Source organism: Cicer arietinum, chromosome 5 (genome assembly GCF_000331145.2).
Source record: "Cicer arietinum cultivar CDC Frontier isolate Library 1 chromosome 5, Cicar.CDCFrontier_v2.0, whole genome shotgun sequence".
In the NCBI taxonomy this organism is placed as follows: Eukaryota; Viridiplantae; Streptophyta; class Magnoliopsida; order Fabales; family Fabaceae; genus Cicer; species Cicer arietinum.
In genome coordinates, this window is record NC_021164.2 from 60,082,194 (window position 1) to 60,104,204 (window position 22,011).

At 28.8% G+C, this 22,011-nt stretch overlaps 3 protein-coding genes across 3 annotated transcripts in view; 2 read left to right on the forward strand and 1 right to left on the reverse strand.

Moving 5' to 3' along the window:
• LOC101507609 (histone-lysine N-methyltransferase ASHR1) overlaps positions 1-551 on the reverse strand; it is a 5,597-nt gene extending 5,046 nt beyond the window's left edge. Inside the window, exons 1-2 of the mRNA XM_004500538.3 lie at positions 411-551; positions 144-292 (exon numbers count right to left, since the gene is read on the reverse strand). Coding sequence (XP_004500595.1) covers positions 144-292; positions 411-510 — 249 coding nt within the window. The 5' untranslated portion in view covers positions 511-551. The remainder of the gene's footprint in view (positions 1-143; positions 293-410) is intronic.
• A 206-nt stretch (positions 552-757) lies between these two features.
• Positions 758-5,438, forward strand: LOC101507301 (biotin--protein ligase 2-like). The gene is made up of 10 exons (XM_004500537.4): positions 758-898; positions 1,046-1,304; positions 1,505-1,566; positions 1,908-2,056; positions 2,616-2,736; positions 2,910-3,065; positions 4,141-4,186; positions 4,502-4,568; positions 4,863-4,939; positions 5,187-5,438. Exons 1-10 carry the CDS (start codon positions 835-837, stop codon positions 5,227-5,229), a joined length of 1,044 nt encoding a protein of 347 aa, XP_004500594.1. The 5' UTR covers positions 758-834; the 3' UTR covers positions 5,230-5,438.
• Positions 5,439-18,716: 13,278 nt separating this feature from the next.
• LOC101508361 (oxysterol-binding protein-related protein 1C-like) overlaps positions 18,717-22,011 on the forward strand; it is a 6,473-nt gene continuing 3,178 nt past the window's right edge. The window contains 4 exon segments of the mRNA XM_012715920.3: positions 18,717-19,733; positions 19,842-20,198; positions 21,210-21,309; positions 21,697-22,010. Of these exon segments, the coding sequence (XP_012571374.1) occupies positions 19,260-19,733; positions 19,842-20,198; positions 21,210-21,309; positions 21,697-22,010 (1,245 nt within the window). The 5' untranslated portion in view covers positions 18,717-19,259.

Consider the following 22,011-nt stretch of genomic DNA (forward strand, 5'->3'; position numbering starts at 1 on the left):
TATATATATATATATATATATAATAATTCAAGTCTATAGAAACACATTGGTTCTGGTGTTTTGTATTTTGAAAGATTTGTATCATGTTAACAAACTAGTTTGGTGTAAGAATATTTGAAAAGAGGAAACAAGTAATAAAAGACCTGACATGCGGTTCCGCAGTACCAAACAACATGACAACGTGAGCACTTGCTAAGGTTAGTTGTTGTGAAACATCCATCACACCTTTTGTGGGATGAGTTATTGTTATTTGGAACACAAACATAAGCCTCTTCACTAATAATCACTTCCCCTGCAATACAGTCACAGTTAACGGTGTTATTACTTATCTACGTCAAATTCTCCAGCATTGATATTTCAATTTTCATTCAACTACTCGTACAATAATGAAACTAGTTCGAGAGAAAAACCTGGGTAAAAATCCCTAGTAGTAAAGAGAGAACGACCCTTTCCTGGAACATTAGAAACCGTTAAATTACGATCCTTCAGTGCTCTTTGCAAATCCTCCATTTCCGTCTTCCCTCAGTTCAAAAAATCCGGTTAACCTGAACCACGTAAAAAAACTCCAATTTATCCCAGACCGAATCATAAAAAAAAACTGACCCAGCCCGTAACTGTGAACCGGTTGGTAGAATACCGAAACCCTAAATCTATGCCACCGAGTCGCTCGAGATGGTTCTCGTAAAATTCCATTCAGTTTACGAATCCTCTAAGAATCCGCCAAATAATGGTTCGCTCGGGTACAAGATCCACCCGACACATTCGGGTCGGGTCTAACCATAACCCGAGTTAGAATTGAAACCTCGGGTTATCCGCCACTCTGAAGGTTTATTGATGGTGTTATTAGGCATCTCAAGGAGGGTTTTCAACTACCATCTTTCTACCATGGCATCCTCAGGTTAGTTTGTTACTCTCACTACTAATATTTGTTACTTAATTCATTTGTGGACCGAATTAAATCCATGGTTTATTATTTGAAAATTTGATGTGAATTTTGAATTTTGAACTTTGAAAATGACATATCTATTCCTCCATTTTTTATCAGCTTTGGATTGTATTTCGTTGGTTTTATGTGGCAAATCAAACGCAGAGATTGAAACTGCTATTGCTATTAAGGCTAATAACACCCTCAAGCTCCCTGACAAGGGAGAATTATCCCTTGTTTTGCATTCAGAATTGAATAAAAGTGTTGAACAAAATTCCTTCCAAGTTAGTTCCTTCATGAATTCTCTTTCCACCAATCAATTTGGCAGGCTTCTTATTTGGTCTCCACGGCTAACTTCAACACATGATGTCGTGTCAAAGTATGTCTTCTACTTGTTTCCTTTTCTATGCTTTGTGTTAATGTTTGGTTGGATGAAAAATGATCATTCTCCACTATCCAAATTTTATTGAGCTTATAATGATGTCTTACTGATTTTTCTTCTCACTTTTTACTGGCCTGTTTTCTTTCCTAGTATGTTTAAAATCTTATTGTTTCAAATATCTTGTTGTTTTTATGCAGCAACTTTTGTGAGCTTCCGCTTGGTACTGTATGTGTTGCTGATATTCAGAACAAGGGACGAGGTTTGAACTTATATTATCATGATTCTGTCCTTTTTAACTTATATTTTACTCCTTCCGTCCCGTATCTGGTCTTTTTAGTTTTTTTATTTGTCCAAATTTTTTGGTTGTTTTGAGAAACCAAGATACAATTAAATATGTTTTCCCTTTGATATCCTTACAAAAACAACCAAACACATGCTTTAAATGAGTTTTACTTTTATCAAACAAATCAAGCGTGAGAAAGTCTATATTTGTCTAAATTTATTGTTTTTTAATACTAGTGCCCAAACTTAAAAAAATCAAATATTAGGGATGGAGGGAGTAGTTTATTTCAAAGTTGCTCTGAGCATTTAAACACTCAGGTCGGTCAAAGAATGTCTGGGAGTCTCCATTAGGTTGCCTGATGTTTTCTTTTACACTGCAAATGGAGGATGGACGGGTCGTACCTTTAGTTCAGTATGTGGTTTCCCTGGCTATCACAGAGGCAATCAAGGATATATGTGACAAAAATGTAAGCACTTGATTTTAAAGTACTGGCTCTATCCCTAGTCTTCAAGTGAATTTGATTAGGGAAAGTAGTATTTAGGTTGTTTAGCACTTAAGTCTGTATGCTTGCAAGCAATATAAGTGTGCACAAGTTATTAACTAAATAAACTGAAGTTTAATATTCTAGTAAAAGTAATGGTGCTTTATGTGATTATTATGAAAAAAACCGTGAAGTTGTTTGTAGTATTAAGAATGGTGTTATTTGAAAGCATTTCATTTTTTATTATTAAATTGCAAACTTGGTTGGTCAGTCTTGCTGCTAAACAGTTAAGATATTTAGAATGTGAATAGAAACCTATTAAGCATAAAGGACAAATGGCATCAAACTTTCTGAAAGTAAGAAGCAGACAACTCCCATCATCATGGAGTTTCAAAAGCTGAATCGTTTTTGGTTTTGTTAAATAACAAATGTTTACTTTGTGTTTGGTCAATTTTCTGAACCAACTTACATGATTTGTCAGAGTATTTTATTTTCTAGTTGTTTGAGCTCCTAAATACATTTATTTCAACACTTTTCTTTCCAGGGATTACCTTGCATTGATGTTAAAATCAAGTGGCCAAATGATCTCTATTTAAATGGCTTTAAAGTTGGAGGCATTCTTTGCACCTCAACATATAAATCAAAGAAGTTTAATATCAGTGCAGGTAATAAGGTATTCTTGGGTAGCAAATTCTATGCAATGATGACCAATTGCACTACCTCCGATGTACTACTATATTAGCTAAACTGGTATATTTAAATCTTGTTCACTGCAGAGGATTTAATTTATTTTAATGTCATTTTTGGTGAGGTCATAACAAATGCCATGATTCCACAGGAATAGGATTGAATGTCCATAATGAGAAGCCAACAACATCCTTGAATACAGTTCTAAGAGAATTGTCCGTGGGAGCTTACCAATTTCAAAGAGAAGATGTTCTGGCAGCCTTTTTTAACAAATTCGAGATTTTTTTTGATCTATTTGTGAATCAAGGTACTGTGCTAATTATCTCATGAGATGGATCCATATATATATATATATATATTTTGCTGAAGAGGAAAGAGGGATATATCTTATGGAATAGGATGCACTAGTATAGTTACTGTAGTATATAATTGAAAATTGCTTGCTTATTTACCCGGTGCAAAACTTCATTATCCTCTATTTTTCCTTTGTCGGGTTGAATTCTTTCCTTTCTTTTTTATGGTTGTGCTATTTCTTGTAATGGCCTTTACTAATGACTGAGAGGGTGAGACGTAGAGCTATGGTAATGTTTCTACTTTTTTTATCTCACAGTCAAGGGTCTGTTCCATGGGTAAAGTATTGGTCCTCTCTAAACCTTAGTTGTTAGGACAGAAGAAGATGTCAAAGTAGTTAGGAAAGTTAAAGCAGTTAGTTTTTTATTTTTGAATGACTCATGTAAGTGCATTTAGTATTTCGTTTAGAACTTCAAAGAGGGAGAGAGAGTCAGTGTCCATTTTGTCCACCAAATATGCGCATATATCTTTGTCGTCCATGTATAAATACATCAAATTCAATGTCAATTGTTGTCTTCAAATATTTAAATTGGTTCTTGAAGTGACAACAAATTGGTCCCTAAAACAACAAAGCTAATGGGATGGATCCTCTCATGTTGGAGTTTCACACGACCTTGTCATTTATTTGCAAATTTTGTTTCTGTTAATGTTACAAAAAATTGTGAATGTCTATGAAGAAATAAACATAAAAGTTTTAGATGAGAGAATTTTTTCCTAAAACTAACAGCTTTTAATTATCATGATAGCACCATAGAAAGTTTATGATATAGGGATGACCACTGGGATGCCTGTGATGCCGTAGACATTTTGGAAAACCAAAATTGACAATTGACATTTACTCAAATAGTAAATAAACAACCAAAATGGTGTGCTTTCAGTAAAAAAATTATGTTAAGTTGTTCCCAAACTTCCAAATTTTCTTAAACTTACTATATTTTGTGTTGATTAACTTTCCAGGACACAATATGCTATACCTTACTGTATTAGACATTTAATGAAATTTGGAGCTTAACCTATTATGTTGAATGCAGGATTTCAAACCCTAGAGGAACTATATTACAAGACATGGCTGCACAGGTGACTTGAATTCCAACTATTATGTCTCTGTTTATCCCCTTTGTCGTGCTTTTAGTCTTGTCCTTTCACTTCAATTTTGAAGGAGATGATTTCGATATACCCAACATATTTTCCCAATATTAATAAATTAATTACTAAACTCAAATTCTTCGGTTTTAGTTAGCAGTTGAACTGAAGTTTTCAACATAACGTTGTATTGAATATCCTAGTTATGGTTTCGTATGGAAAAAACAAAAACAAAGTCTGTTATTGCATACTAGTATTCACAGAATGGTTTGTCTGTACATTAATTTATACATTCAAAATGTCATGCAGCGGACAGAGAGTTGTTGTACAGGAAAAGAACGAGGACAAAGTGGTCGAACATGTGGTAACTGTTCAGGTATGGTCGATAGAAGCCGTGTTTCTCTGATTTACGAAAAAATCTGAATTTGAGCATTAGATCAAGTCACTTGATTTGAAATTTGTAAGTATGAAAGAACGGTCAATTTTTGCTGTTGATGATGAATTTTGAAAATTTCAAAACTGTCATTGTTATATGAAGTCAAAGAATGTAATTTATGTAACTTATCTGCCAGCCACATTCAATGTCTATATTGATAATTTAGATTCGGTTGTCATCATTACTAGAAGAAATAATTTAAATTTATTGTATCATAATTCGTTTTATTTGTAGGGTTTAACATCCTCAGGATATTTATTGGCCATCGGTGATGACAATCAAATGTGTGAGCTCCACCCTGATGGTAATAGGTAAAGAACAAGATACCTTTTTCTTCTATCTACTTGATTAAGTTTGGACAAAATATTTCTAGAACAAAACATTGCACTTATTTGGCCCTTTGAACTTTTGAAATTGAAACACACATATCAGAAACAGTGATTGATCTGTGTCATCTAGCTACATTTATAAATGAACTGAATATTTCAAATTATTGTATTACTTGACCTGATTATGATATCAATCGAAATTCATGATAATTTTTAATTGTGGTTACAGCTTTGACTTTTTCAAAGGACTGGTCAGAAGGAAACTTAACTGAAAAAGATTCAATGACTCATGTCACATGAGGCAACATGTCTTACATACTTTTCTGTACATTACTAAGGTTTAGCTTTATAGCATAATTGTTTTTTTAATAAATTAAATGTTTCATATATATTTTTGTAATAAGAATTTTGAGCTTTTGTATTCCATTTTGAATTTCCATCAAACTTATCATGCTCTTTCCTTGTCTGGTCAGGCAACATATTTTATATTGTGCAGTTGTAACTAAAATAAATTATCATTATTTTCTCTTAATAGGACCAAGCTCATGATTGCTTTAGTTAATAATTTGTAAGGAGTATGGTAGTCCTTCTGGCCAGCTATGAAATGATTTGAAAAATAAAAAAATTCTATGATTCATTCTTGTGTGCTCAATAATGATCTTTGGATTCAAAAAAGTGTTAATTATATGCTTAATTAGGTCATTTTGACCGTCATGTCATCCATCTACCTCATCATCATTACTGAGGTGTCATATACTACATACATTATGTAATTTCAAGTCGCTATCTCTTCTTTTGAATTGAATGATCTTGGCCATAATGATAAATTTGATTTCATTTGAATTTAGATTCTCTATCTTTTGACCTCGATATAATGTAACTTCTAGTATAATTTTGATAAAATATGAGATAATGATATTTAAAATGGAGAGAGAAAAATGAATGTGAAAGCAAATCAAGAGAACGTAGAGAAAGATAGACAAATGCTAGTTAGACGATCCTTATCTATTTTGTTCTAAACATGCAATATTTTTTCCACGTTCAGATTTAAAGAATATTAATAATACGTAAGTAGTTACACATTTGTATTGACATACTAATTTAATTTATGTTTAGATTAGTGGTATAAGATGGAATAGAATGGAATGATATAATATCAATTTTAAAAAAATTAACTGACCTATTCCATTCCATCAAATTTTATTTATTTATTAGAAACCATTGTTGACCACTTATATATGGACATCATTCGATTTCCATGGACAAAATAAAAATATATAATTATTATAATAAGATAGAAATGTTTTGTTTGTTTGAGGAATCATATTCCGCAATTTTATCACACCATAATACTTTTTTAAGACATTTATAAAGTGACAAGATAGAAACATAAATAATTAAAAAACTAAAACGTGTTCACACTATCTGTATATATATATATTTAGTAGCCCCTTTATTTATATTCTATTTTGTCCTGTTCTAATTTTAATCCATCACACCGTCCACGGAACACAACCTTATTCTCAACAAAACTTGTACTATTTCGCATAACGGATACGAGAGTTAAGGCAATGCATAAAATAAAGCATGAAGCGGTTCTAGGTGGCACCCAAATTCGTCTAATTAAAATCAAATAATTTAAATTTTAGTATTTTTTTTAAGATAATTAAAAAACAAACAAACAAAATTGTTGGAATTTGATAAAACGATTGAGATATATTGATTACATGCAAATATAGAGTGGTGACCGCACACAAGCCAAACCCAAATGAATGACACCGTACATCTTCATCTATATGTGTAATGATGGAAAATTGTGTAAAAGGGAAAGCGAGATAACCTTTCATATCTGTTTGATAAATGGTGAAAAGCCTAGTGAGAGTGGCTTTGTAGGCATTTTGAGAACTGGATATTATGCCAGCACAGCTAAGCTACACTACTCACACTTTCCGCAAAATATGGTTTTATTTAACCTTTAGGTGAATTAATGGGGTGTTGGTCCGTCTCTATTAGTAGTATAGACAGTGAATGCCCTTTGATAAATATTGCTGCCAAATACTACACTTACTTCTCACCACGTCTCGAGCCCAATGGAGACTGCTCCTTTTAGCATTTCTTTTATGGAATATAGTATAGGTGGTAATTTGGTATAAGTCACCATCGCACATATATCGGTTTTCGATTATATAAAAAGTCAATTTATTAGTGACCGTTTAATTTAATAAGATAGATACAATTAAAGCATATTTTTGCATTCAAGAAAAAAGAATTAAAACATTTTAGTTTTTTTTTTTTTTAATTTGAAGTATCTTTAATACTTCATAAAGTTTATAACAATAATAATGTTGATTATTGAAGGTCGTAATTTATCTAGCTGTCTAGAGAATATTAATTGGCTTCATTCATGGCACTATTCCACTGGTTTAGAATTTAATTAGAACTTGTACCGTGATTTTTGTCACTCACTATCTGTATTTTGTGCAGTTGAGGACAGTAAATTTAATTCAATGTGTGGACAAAGATAGTTTGTACTTCAAAAAATTTAATTCAATGTTGTGCTTTCCAGCTTGGTGTTATTGTCAAATAATTACTCTATAAACACAGCTATGCTAGCTGTTGATTCATGATGTCTTCCACAATCATTATGTGAATGGAATGAGTTTGAGATGCACTTATGAAAGTGAAAATCACACTATTGAAAATTAACTACTTATATCATTAATCAGTTTAATTGAATTTTTTGATAAAAAATCCAAATTTAAAATATGGTTTGAATCATTTTTAGTTAAATATTATTTATATTCCAATAAAATTTTACATTATTGCGGTTCATTTTTCTAATGAATCAAAGGTTAATAAAAAATAAAAATAAAATTACTCGTGTGTATTAAAATAATTCTTTCTTGTGATTCTCCTATTTTGTTAAATATAAAATATGAATCCTTCTATAAATGATATTTTAAATTATACTCTTTATATTGTAAAAATTAATTCCTTTAGTGACATTCAATCTTTGTTGCTGCATGCGTTACGAGATAAAGTTAAAATAATAACAAAATTTAAGAGAATCTTTTTACCCTAATAAAATTTATAGATAGAAACAAATAACTTAAATCTGTTTTTAAATGTTGGAAATGACAAATGTAGAAGTCAACTTAATTTTTTTTTCTTTTAAATTTATAACATTCTTTTAATAGTGTTTTGCTTTATTCACTTATTATTATTATTTTTTAATAAGTTTAGTGTGAAATCTCACAAATTACTAATACGAAGATGACACCGTGAATTTATACTTATATTTTAATATATTAAATATCTCTTATATTTTAATTATTTTAATTGCATTTATAAGATTACTGTTAATGTATATTTAATTTTACTTTTGAAAGAGTCAAAATAAATTTTATAAAAGTATAAAATTTGTTTTGATATATTTTAATGTTATCGAATAAAATTTATTTTATCTCAAAAATTAATTATAACTTAATTTTAAAATTTATAATTTTAATTTAAGTTAAAAAAATAAATATTTTATTAAAAATTATTATTCAACTCACTTTAATATAAATTACTTTATATTCAAATTATTTTTAATTAAAAATCAATTTTAATCACACAAAATTAAAGACACAATCCTTCTTACAGCTATCTTTTGTGATGGGCATTGGACATAGACAATACTAGTAACTAGATTTCGCTTAAGAAAATTAAAAACAATGATCTGACGAGCATGTCATATATAATCTTGAAAACTATATAAAGAATAAATCGCACAAGGTACGGCTACTTTACTAGCGGCAATTTCATGCATGATGATTATAAAGTAACGACAAAAAAAAAATGAATGGATAAAATAAAGTTGAGTCTTAAGAAGCATCTGACTGAAAGACAAACAAAAAGCATGGGATAATGTTTGAGATCACAAACAGGACCTGCAGTAAGTATGTACGTAAATTCGTGAATCATAACTACATATGATTAATTGAAAAAGAAGCCAAATAAATATTAGTCAAAGATCCTTTCGATCATCACATGGTGAAGCAGGCTTTCGTGGGCCCACTTACTTCTCACTCCAACCGTGAAAAATGTTTACGGTAACAATTTGAATAATTAAGACCACTCATCATTAACTTAACTTTTTAAATATTTAATAATATTATTTATTGCATAACAAACTATTATAATTCTAATATAATTCCTATACATATATCACGCCTCCTTTTGCTTTATTAAGATCTTATAAGCATGGCTTTTGTCACACAAAATTAAGAAGATCTTATAAGCATGGTTCGCATATGTTATTTTACAAATATATTCTACATCATGTTCAATGAAAGCCAATGATAATCTTGCCATTATCGAAGTTGATATATATGAGTAACTGAATCAATAAAGTAAAATCGTCACAAGATAATATTTAAAAACAATGGTCAAAAAGAACAGTTGCTAAAGAAAGTAGTGCATATTTGAATTAACTAAATCAAATGCACTTACTAAATGAGTATGTATATATAAACACATTACTCTAATTATCATAAAATAAATTTCATTTTTATTTTTTAATATAATTTTAATTATACCATTTATTTTATATTATATATATTATTCACTCTTAATATTATTATTTTTATATAATTTTAATTATACTATTTAATTAATATTATATATCTCATTCACTCTTAATATTATTATTTATTTGTATTTATGATAGTACAAATATACTGATAATTATTAAAAATATTAAAAAGTCACAATTATATTTTTTTTTTTATATTATATGTTTTCATAATTTGTGTTATCTTATCAAATACGATAATTTTTTATTATGATTACTAAATTGCAAATTATTTTTATAAGTTATTAAAGACATCATAAATAATAAATTATTTTCATAATTTTTTGTAAAATGCCATAATAGATTTTCATATACGTTTAGAAATTATGTTCATATATAAGTAAATCGAACGTGACCTACATTTTCTAGGCATGACATGTGAAGATGGCTGTTTTTTCAACCACTTTGAATACTTTATCTCTTCTTTAGTATAACGGAATTGCGTTTGGCATAGACATGCTCCCAAGTAAGCAACGATAACTTTAAAGAGAAGGTGGTCAAAAAATTGGGTTGGAATAATGGATGGAATATGAAGATTCGGTAATATGATTATTATTCAGTAATTATAAGTTACAAGATGTCCTCGTCAAAAACAAAATAAAAAGCTACTAGATGTAGGTCCATTATTATTATTATTATTATTATTATTATTATTATTATTATTATTATTATTATTATTTGTCAAAAAATATTAAAATTACCGGTGACAGGCTTTTGCCGTTGCACCATTTTTTGGACCATTTGGTCACATGATGAAACTATTGTTTGTGTTGTGGGGCTACTTGTGAGGCATATTGAAAGAAGACAGAAAGCCACTCTATACATATTGCCTTCTTTTAGGCACCTGTGACCTACATACTACTTAGAGTGGTAACAAAATAAGTATGTCATGTATTATACCACTTTTTTTTTTTAAAAAAAAATATTCTCTATTATATATAATGAATTATAAAAAAAATATTTTGAATGCTTAAACATTACTCCTCCGTCTCACAATGAATGTCGTTTAAGATTTTTGTATACATAATAAAAAAGTATAATAATTATAATTAAAAAAAAACTATTTTAATAAATTATTTATTTTAATTGTTGATCAGTTTTTCACTATTATTAATATAAAATATAATGATGTTTTAAAAATTGTGTATGTAATAATTATAAAAAAAATAGTATATAGAAAAAGTTAAAATTACATTAAAAATTATAAATAATATTGAGACAGTTTTTTTTTATTAAAGTGATATTTATTATATAATGAGAGATGTATAAAAACAATTGTACCAATAAAGACACAATACAACTTTTGTATGTTCATTTGACATTGACATTGATATTGTCATTGTGTAAAAATTAGCATTACACTAAAGAGTCTCTTTTTTTACAAATAATAAGAGAGTTTTGGACTTTTTCTTTTAAATGAAATTTTTTAATCGATGGCCTTCATGTAAATAAAAATAAAAACTGCAAATGACAAATGGTTCTTAACTTAAAATATTTATAATAATTTATGATTTTTCCGAATTTATAATTTTTTCTGTTTTAATTTAAAAAGTACATTTTAAGTTAAAAACTATATAAAAACACAAAAAAAATACACATAAATTTTCTATATTCACATATACATATTTTTCTATACATTGTCTTATTGATTAAAGTTTTTAAAGAGCTGTCGAATTTATGTGGAACACACTTAATATAGTAAAATCCATTTTGAATTTCAACAAATTATTCAAAGTATTACAGTAATATTTTTCATATGAATAGTTAGAATGATTTATGGGATATGAAGTTAAGGACATCAAAATGGATTAGGTTCCAAGTATGACCCCATTTAACCTCTTGTTTTTTTAGTGTGAGTGAATCACTAATTCTAGTTGGTCCACATCACCTAATTTGCTGCAAAAATGGGTTGTTGAAATGTCAGACAAATCCAAAGTTTATCGAACAAAAAATTTATTGATAAATGTAATATTAAATGTTTTATAATATAATATACATATATTAAATATAATGTATAATGTTTTTTATTGAATAAAATATATAATATTTAAGTAATGATAATTTATATATATATAGATACATATTAATTAAAAGGAGGAGTCTCAGCTCATATTCGGTCATGTGTATCTGTCTCTAGTAACAGGGTGTACGGTTGGCTCATATGACATTTGTTTAAGAAAATTATTTTTTTTATTTTGAAATTTTTTACGCCCCACTGCTCAAAGCCCATGATATACCTATTTTTTTTCACAGAAGCATGATACAATAACATTTGGATCATATATATGCAGTATCCTATAAAGCTGTATATTTCCTAAAACCATCTTATTTTAAAATACTAACGCTAAAAGTAATAAATATAGTGTAATCTTGAGAAAAAAGAAAAATATAGTGTAATGTAATTTTTATATAAATAATTCTAAAATAAGAAGATAACGTAGATTTTTTAAATAACTAATTAATTCTATAATAATAAGACTGGTAATAAAAATGACATATGAATTATTTTGCTATTTGTTTCGAATCGGTAAAATATTTAATATAAAATTAGGAGTGTCTAAAAGTTGTTGGTCAAGAATAGACATCGACTCTATTTTGAATATGTTTCTTGATGAAGTTTGAATTTGGTGCAGTCACATAATGTACTCACTCATATATAATTGCGTTAGCATCTAATTGAAATTAAATGATTTAAATCTCAAACAAATTTTAACTTTTTAAACAACAAAAATGATCAAATATGAACCGTTCGATTTTAATCAGATGACACAATTATTGAATGTGTGAACGTGTGCTATTAGTGATAGCAGAGAACACAAAATCTCTCTTGACACGTTTAATATATATTTTAGGATGTGTTTAGTTACGGGACGAGGGAGAAAGAAATGCATTAGTTTCAATTTAAGTTGTTTGGTTTATTATTTAAAACGGAGAAGAGTAGGGGAGCAACATCTTTTACTCCCCTCCATAAATATAAATCATTTAAAATTTCTTATTTCCTTAAACCCAACATAAATATAATAATATTAGTAATTAAATATTTTTTACACACATTTAAACACATCATTTAAATACACACAAAAATAAAAAAATAAAAATAATTAAATAGTACATTTTTTAAATAATTAAATAATAGGTACTTCATATGTGTTTTCAAATGGTGTCTAAATAGGTGTCAAGAAAAGAATTGCTCTAAACTTAATTAATTACCTCTTCTATAATATTCATTTCCTTTTTTAATTAAATATATATTTATTTTTGATCTCTTTTTTCCCTTCATTAAACCAAACAAACCCAGATAAATGACACAATTTTTTAATTGAACTTGGTTAAGAGATGTCTAACACCTGTCGAAAAAAATGTTTTGACACGCTGATAATTTGAAGAGGTGGATGTATACGTGTTTCATACAGTTCACTAATCCATTTCCAAGACCTTTGCCATGTAATTTTCATTTCACAACCACTCCACCATTCTCAATTCTATTACTCAATATTTAAATTCGTCAAACAAAACCAACAACGAATTTTCACCAAAACGTGATACATCATTCATCAGAATAATTTAGTTTTCTTTCCGTGAATACTTTATGCATTGTTTGGTTGAAGTGAAAGCAAGAGGAAAGAAATTTGGAGAAGAAAAAATACTCATTCTAAAACATTTTTCATTGTTTGAAAATAAAAGAAAATTGAAAAGAAATAATAATTAAGTTATGGGACCCACGATAAAGTTTTCTTCAACATCAAGAGAAAGTTTAATGGGAAATAAATCTGTTGTATTTCTCCAATTTTGTCCTCGTCAACTACAAAGTGTTGTTTCTTTTTCAAATTTATTTTGTTGTAGTCCTAATATATATATATATATATATATATATATATATATATATATATATATATATATATATATATATATATATATATAATATTTTATTTTTTTAATGTTTTTTTGAATTTTTTTAATATAAATATTAAATAAATATATAATGGGGGTAATATCCTATGTTATAACATTAAAACATATTTCTGCATTAATTTATCACCATTTTTATATAAGGATATTTATATTATTCATTAAAATTATATTTTTTTCTCTCTCACTTTCTATTCACTTTCACTTCTATTAAACAATTAAATTACCATCTCATTTTTTATTCACTTTCTACCTACTTTCATTCCTTCAACATTATTTTTTCTTATTTTCTTTTAACTTTCTTTTATTATCCAAACAAAATATTAAAGTATTGGATGATTCATTGCCTTGTTTTTAGGGATACTGATAAAAAAAAGTTGTTAGAGAATTAATGTATAATTAAAAAAATTGACCTAAAATTCTAGATTTACAAATTTATGTATAATTAAAAAAATTGGGCCCAAAGCTAAGCTTTAATTAACATTACAAATAAATATAAATTTAGAATTTTCAGCCATTCATTTTTTCTTCACCGAAGATGAGTGATTTATAATTAATTTTTAGTTGACAATTACTCTCTAAATCTTTTTCTTTTTTATGTTTTTTCTTTTGTCTAAATAAGCTATTTTCACACTTTTTTTTGTGATTTTTTGTTATCTTAGTATAATGTTGTTATTCGTCTTGATATGTTTATATTTTGTTGCAGTGTTTGTTTGGTTTAGATTGATACATCAATTTTAATTCAGTACAAATTCAATCAATGATTTTAGGTCGTCAATGTAACAATTTCAGAGACATAAATATTTCAAATATTTTAATTTTATTATATTTATAGATCTTTTGTTGTTTTATACTATTAATATAGGTGTCATAGATTTATTAATGAATTCATCTTTTGTATTTTAACAATTTTAAATTGTATTATTTTCAATCAATATAATTTATACAAATTTGAAAGATGTGAAATCATTTTCAATAAAAAAAACTAGTTGCATTTTCTTTAAATATTGGTGTTAGGTGTCGGGACATAGAACTCAATCTCCATAGTGACTTTATCATTGTTTTTTATCCTAGTGGAGTTATGACTTTTAACGTGGAAAGACTCATTTGGTTCTTTTGTCAACCTATTGTATGGATCACAATTTATTACCCCGATGGTCTTGGGATTGTCTATTAACACATTTTGTTTTAGTTTAGTTTGTTGACTCTATCTTTCTTTTTATGTTTTCATCGTTTACATGTGTTTATAATATACATCTTACTTTAAACTCATATTGGTTAAATTTATCAATTCTAAGTTTGTGGGAGGCTATTAGAAAAATATTTAATTTATATACATTGTCATTGTCAATATAAAGACTTTTTACACTGTCAATCAATCATAAATATTAGATCACTAGAGATATTTGACTTTTACAAAAACTATCTCTAAAATCATCCACATAAATGGTTGTGATGTGGTGACAATATATAACTTTTTACACTATTAATGCATAACAATTAAACTCGTTAAGAAATAAAAGTTAGTTAGAGTGTAGGTAATAGGTTATATGAGTTAGTTGTAACTCATTTAAGATTTAGTTAAGAGTTGTTTACAAGTATTTAGTAATAGTCGGTCATAAACTCTAAAAATAAGGCATGATATATTCATTTTACATAATATTTTTAAATTTATTTAATATATTTTTAACATGTATTCTCAAGAGCATCATTATGCTTTCTATCTTTCTTATCAATATGATCTTCCTCTTTTTGATTTGTAGATTTCTAACACTATTCTATATCGAACTAGAAATTTTTCTCAATACACCTCTCAGACCCAATGATATTTTGGCTTGTTCTCTGGTCACAAACTTGCTAATTTTTTTTTACTTTTACCCCTTAGTGAAAGTGCTTCTATTTCAAGTTCACTTATTGGCTTAGTTAATCCTAATGTGTTAAGTCCAATACTAGTTAATTATTATCAAAGGTGAATAAAGATATCATGTTTCATTTATTCATGATTATACTCATTAAATGTTGGGTTTATTTTTAAAAAAAAAATTGTTCAATTTTTTATAACATTTATCATATGTTTCATGTCATGGTTAAAACTCAACATAGTATTGTTATAAAGTGCTTATGTTGTAATCTAAATTATCAATGTAATTAAAATAGATTCTCGGAGTTACTAACTTAAGATGGTACTATTTATCATACTTCTTGTACTAATACTTTTCAATAGAATGAAATTGTTGAAAGAAAACATTGGCACATTGTTGAAACTGTTCCAAGTGAGTTTTGAGGTGAAATAGTTCTTATTGCCATTCATATTATTAATAGAATTTCATCATTCACCATCTCATGTTTGTATCCATTTGAAATATTGTATGATTATACTTCTAATTATTCTTCTTTGAGAGAGTCTTTAGTTTTATTTGATTTGTTCTTTGTCCACAAGTAGAACGTAGTAAATTGTCTTCTCTTATGTAATATGTTTTTTTTTTGTTGCTATGAAGATAGTCACTGAATGACCCTCATAATGCAAAAATTATATTTCTCATCATTGTGTTTCTTAAGCACATATTATTTTCTTGTTTTCCTTGGATTCTCGTGCTCATATCAAGTATGAGCTTACCATATTGATCATTTTGGTTTTAATTATAATGTTTTTAGTCATTATAGTTTTGAGAACTATATGGTTGATATTATGACTACTAAAACAAACATATATTCTACCCTCATGGCTACCCTACAACCTTATGTGACTGTTTATCATCGACCTCATCCACCTATTTGTTATCTTTCTTATGATTGTAAGTCTACTCAATTGAAAGATTTGTTTATTTACTTACTCTAATTCTTTTAATTATTTATCAACCTCTATTCACATTTTGTTCGAGTTCTCTTACTATAAAGTGATTACTTTTTATCCTCTTCGACAACAAGTTATGACAAATAAACTTTTTTAATTTACATAAGATAAATATTTGAGTCTCGTTGAATATACAAGATCAAAATTGAATTTAATGAATCAGTTAAGAGCTACAAAGTTCACGTTGTTGTTAAGGAGTTCTCTCAATAATATGGTACATATTATGAAGAAATTCTTTCTCTTATGGAAAATATGACCATTATTTGTACTATTATATAGTTATTGCATATGCTCATCAACGTCATATTTCCTAAATTGATGCGAAAAATGCCTTTTGAAATGTTAATCTTCAAGAGGAAGTTTATATGGTTTATTCTCAATGTGCTTCTCATTAATTTAGAGAAAGTGTGAAAATTGGAAAATGATATCTATGAAGTTAAATAAGTTCCTCAAACTTGGATTGAGAAAGTGTTTATTGTGATAATCACATCACTAGGTTTTCTTTCTAGTGATCTCTTATTTCTTTATGTGTTGATGATATAGTGATTATAAAAGATGGTGTTAAATGTGATAAATGAGTTGAAATTACAGTTAGTCAAACAATTTGAGGTGAAGAGCGTAAGTCATTTTTGCTACAACTTGAGATGAAGGACATAGACCCTTTTCACTATAATATGAAGGACATGACTACATATATTGAGATTTATCGTCATGTCACTCGCCATCATCTTTAGCATTAAATCATTACTTGTTTGTTTGACTTTTCCTCCTTACTAATTGTTGACTTGTTCACGAAGACGCTTTTTATTAAACATATTTGAATCTTGATTGATAAATTATTGATGTTACTTATTAATGCATCATCAACTTGAGGGAGAATGTTATATTATGTATTTTTATCGATGGTAATTTAGTGTTTGAAGATATTAGTATTAATTTGTACCTTACTTTTATATTTTATTGTTAATATTTTTATATGGGTTTAATGAGTATGCACTAACACTATAAATAATTTTACATATTGAGTTAATATGAATAATTGATTGTACGGTTAATGATCGATGAAAGTTACAATCATATAGTATAACCATAAAATTAATGATTTGTATTAACTAATATTATAAAATTAATTTACACTCTAAGTGCATAATTTTTTTTTTCTCCTTTTTATATTCTATTAGAGTCCTAATCTTATTTCTCATTCTTTTTTTCCCTTTTATTAACAAGATAATATAATAGACCAAACTTAAGCCTCCATTATTTTTTTCATACCATATTTAACTCTTACAAAATTTATATCAACCTACCCTATTTACACATCTAATAAGTCTTGATTTTGAAATTTGGATGGCTTTGTTTTTGTTTTTTATTTACAAATTTTGATGTTTGTTGTCTTCCGAATCATCTAGAATTTTTAAAATGTGTAAAGTGTAAAGTGAAAAAAATAAAAAATTACTATTTTGATAAACTAATGATAGATTATAATATATCTATAATGGATCTGTCTATTTAAGATTTTTTTTAAAAAATTATAGTATTTTATTTTTTTGTTATAACATTTTTAAAACATAATTGTAAAAATAAAGTTTCAAATCGAAAATTAATTTAAATAGTTTATCTTCAAAGATGATTTTAAGTATTTCATTTATTTTCTATAAATTTTTTTAGATCATAAAACTTAAAAAAATTATTAAAATAAAAAACTATTTTGAGAAGTTCTTCATAAAAATCAATTTTAAAAGATACATTTTTTAAAATGTTATTTTTATCATGTTAAAATTTCTAATAATGAATATAAAAGTTATTAATGTCAAAATTACTTTTTTTTAATTGATAACAAATAAATGTAAAAAACTTTTATGTTTTTTAAATAAATTTTTATAAAATTTATTGTATAAAATATAAAGTTAAAATTAATTTTTTAAAATCTTAAACTAACAGATTTATTATATACTTTTAATTTTTAATTTAATTGTTAATATTATTAATTTTATTTTTTAAAAGTGAATTGATTTTAGGTGGTTGAGAGGCAAAACAACTCAACAATAATGTCACGTAGTCCGTTCAATTTTGTGTTACCATATATTCCGAATATTGGATTAGATTCCCTCCAAAACGTGGAACCCATGGTCCGTGTAACGCTAAATTCTAGTCAAAGTGTCAAACAAATTCACCTCTGAGCAAACACAGCAGCCTCCACACGTCTTCCTATAATCAATCCACGTGTCACATTCTGGTTGAGCCGGCGGCATCTAACTCTAATTATCCCCTGCATCCTCAGCACAGGCAATCATAACCCTCTCCTCAAATCCACATAAGAATAAGACGAGTCAATCATCACAAATCAAAATACTGTAATGTAATAGTACTTCTCTCAACTAACTTCCCCCTTATTTAAAAACTTTACAGAACACATCACGCATCTCATTCTACACTTGCACTTTTCTTTCTTTCTCTTTTCTAACGACACCTCATCTCACCGGAAAAAAAAAAAAACTACCTCCGATCGCTTCTCTCTCCCATCACTCCATCTCAATTTCTTCTTAATTATATTAGAATTAATCAAATAAATATATATCGTATGAAAACATATACTTTGATTCTTACTTACCATTCATTTTCATTTATTTAATTTAATACAATTAATCTGACGTAGACTTTACCTTTGTCCCTTCCATCACATTTCGTGAATTTAATTTATCTATCTTTTATAGATATTAGACGTAACCGTTTTTATTTCTTACTCACCTCACGCGAGTTCCGCTTCCCGCTTCCGTTCCGTTTTTTTTTTCTCTGACAGTGATCGCCCTTAGGGCCCTAGCATGAAGCTTCTCTCAATCATCACCGCCGCCATCTGCCGCCGCCACGTCATCATCTTCTTCAAATTCTCACTCGCTCAATCTCCTCAACTCTAATCATTTCACATGCATCCTTTCTGCTGCGTCTCCGCTATTTCCGACCAAGCCTCGCCGGTAAAACCCTCGCCTTCTCCTTTCCCTGACTTCACCATGCCTCCTCCTCCTCCACCATCGGTCGCCGCCGTTAGATCCGATTCGGCTCCGCGTCATAGCCACAGTCACAGCAACGGTAGTCAGCGGGAACAACTGCCTCCGGTGGTTGTTGATGTGAAGATCAACGACCTCGTCGGAAATGGAATCTCCGGGATACTGTATAAGTGGGTGAATTACGGTAAAGGATGGAGACCTCGATGGTTCGTTCTTCAAGATGGCGTACTCTCCTATTACAAGATTCACGGACCTGATAAAATCATCGTTAATCACGAAACTGAAAAAGGTTCTAAGGTAATCGGCGATGAATCTATTCGAAGGATCAATCGTAATCGCAATTCTCATCCCAATCAACACCGTCGAAAGCCCTTCGGTGAAATCCATCTCAAGGTTAATTAATTAATCCCTCTATTCTATTCATTTGTTTGAATTAGTATTCGTAATTAATTTTAATTTTAATTAATAATCTGTGAATTTTTATTTGTTATTAATTATTAGGTTTCAACGATTCGAGAGAGTAAATCAGATGATAAGCGATTTTCGGTGTTCACGGGAATGAAGAGACTTCACTTGAGAGCAGAGTCACGTGAAGATCGTGTGGTGTGGGTGGAAGCTTTGCAAGCTGTGAAAGACATGTTCCCAAGGATTTCCAACAGTGAATTAATGGCTCCTGTGGACAACTTAACAATTTCAACTGAGAAACTGAGAAATCGGCTTCTGGAAGAAGGAGTGAGTGAATCAGCTATTCAGGACAGTGAGCAAATTATGAGAACTGAGTTTTCAGCTCTACAAAATCAATTAGTGTTGCTTCAGCAGAAGCATTCTATCCTAATTGACACGTTACGTCACTTAGAGGTATATCATCAAATTCAAAGTTTAAAACTTCATCTAGAATTGGAACCATGGTTACTACTGATATAGATGGCTCAGGTAGGAAGGAGTTTAGTATCACAGTGTCACCAAATATAAACCTTAAAACTGTAAAGTACGGAATTTGGGTCACAGAGTTAATATTATGGAGTGTTGTAGCTCCACTATTTACTCTTCACTGTTACTTTTATTGACTATGTTATTATTAGAATCCTGGAACAAATTATAGATATATCCATTCAACCTAATGCTCTTTTATTTAAGTTTTTAAAAGCCGTGAGACTACCATCAAACTAAGAACCAGTTTGAATACACTCTTAGCACACACATGGAAAAGCAATAATAAAAGGATCTTGCAAAGTTGCAATAACGGAGTTTTTTTTAAACATCGGCTTCTGCATCTCAATTTTCAACGGCTCTCTCATTTACCTTCTCTATAGACACTCCACGGAGAACTATAAATTTATTTTAATTTGAGAAATTCCCAAAGTTAGAAGTTAATCCAAACCGGGTCATGCTCTTGTTTAATTTATCACCATCTTAAAAAAAAAATCCAGTTAAAAGCCATGCAGCTGATAAAAAATGCTAAATACTATATCTAACTTTGAGTATCTTCAATAATTAGACACACATTAATAGATTAGGATCTATTTATCCCCTCATTTGTGTCTTGCAAGGGCAAGTGTGTCTTCCCGAATGAAAAACTGTTTCTCATATCGTGGCAGACAATATTGCATAGACCTGGAAGGCTGGAACCATCTTGACCAACGGGTCCAGAACTGGGTAGGTTTTACATAGGATGACTATTTCTATTGATATTTTTTAATCAGATATCTGTTAAAATCCTGCATCAATGATAAGGCTGTGGCATTACTTAAAATCCACTGAATTACCCAATGTTATCATGGTTTCCAACTTGTTTAACATAATTGTTTTACATGTCTATTGATTGATTAGTGTGTGTTAGTAAACTTTTATCTTATTACGTTATTGCAGACAGAAAAGGTTGATCTGGAGAATACAGTAGTTGATGAGAGCCAAAGACAGTGGAATGATCAAGAAGATTCCTATGGATTAACGCAAGAAAAATTTAGTGGTAAGTTTGTTTAATGGCTTGTTTATTAGGTATTAGTTTTCTCATATGCTTAACAGTTAAAATATAGTCTTCTCGTAGTGTTTATGGCCTCCCCTTATGTTGACACAAATGGTTTAGACTTCAGACATTTTTGCATTGCCAGCAAGGTTAATGTAGATGTGTCATAGGTCTGGGGATTCATTTTCTTGATACTTGAAGCACTTCTGTGCCACTGTTTCTGATACACTGATTCCCCCTCCTTTCCCCTGCATTTATCTGAAATCTTTCCACCTCTTTATTCAAATAGTCTGTACTCTGTAATGTTTACTACTTCTACCTGTTAACCAATTGCTATAACAATGCTGTTCTTTTTACACTTATTTGTTTCGTTTTCTATTTTTAATTCAGAAGGAAGTGCGAGTGAATCTGAGGATGATAATGAGAGAAATGATGCTGCAGAGGAAGAAACAGATGACGATGACAATGTCTTTTTTGATACCCGCGATATTCTATCATCAAGCTCTTTTAAAAGTAATGGGTCTGATTATAGAGTATCATCTTTCTCTTCAGATAATGATGCCTTTGAATCAGAGGAAGATATAGATCCTTCAACTAGATATATTGGAACCAACCACCCTTTTGTTAAGCGACGAAAGAAATTGCCAGACCCTGTAGAGAAAGAGAAAGGTGTCAGTCTTTGGTCAATGATCAAGGATAATATAG

Excerpts from the sequence above, each read along its gene's own strand:
- LOC101507301 (XM_004500537.4), top strand. The coding sequence starts at position 835 with ATGGTGTTATTAGGCATCTCAAGGAGGGTTTTCAACTACCATCTTTCT. Across the intron at positions 4,187-4,501 it reads TACAAGACATGGCTGCACAG|CGGACAGAGAGTTGTTGTAC; the intron begins GTGACTTGAATT and ends AATGTCATGCAG. Across the intron at positions 4,940-5,186 it reads CTCCACCCTGATGGTAATAG|CTTTGACTTTTTCAAAGGAC; the intron begins GTAAAGAACAAG and ends TTGTGGTTACAG.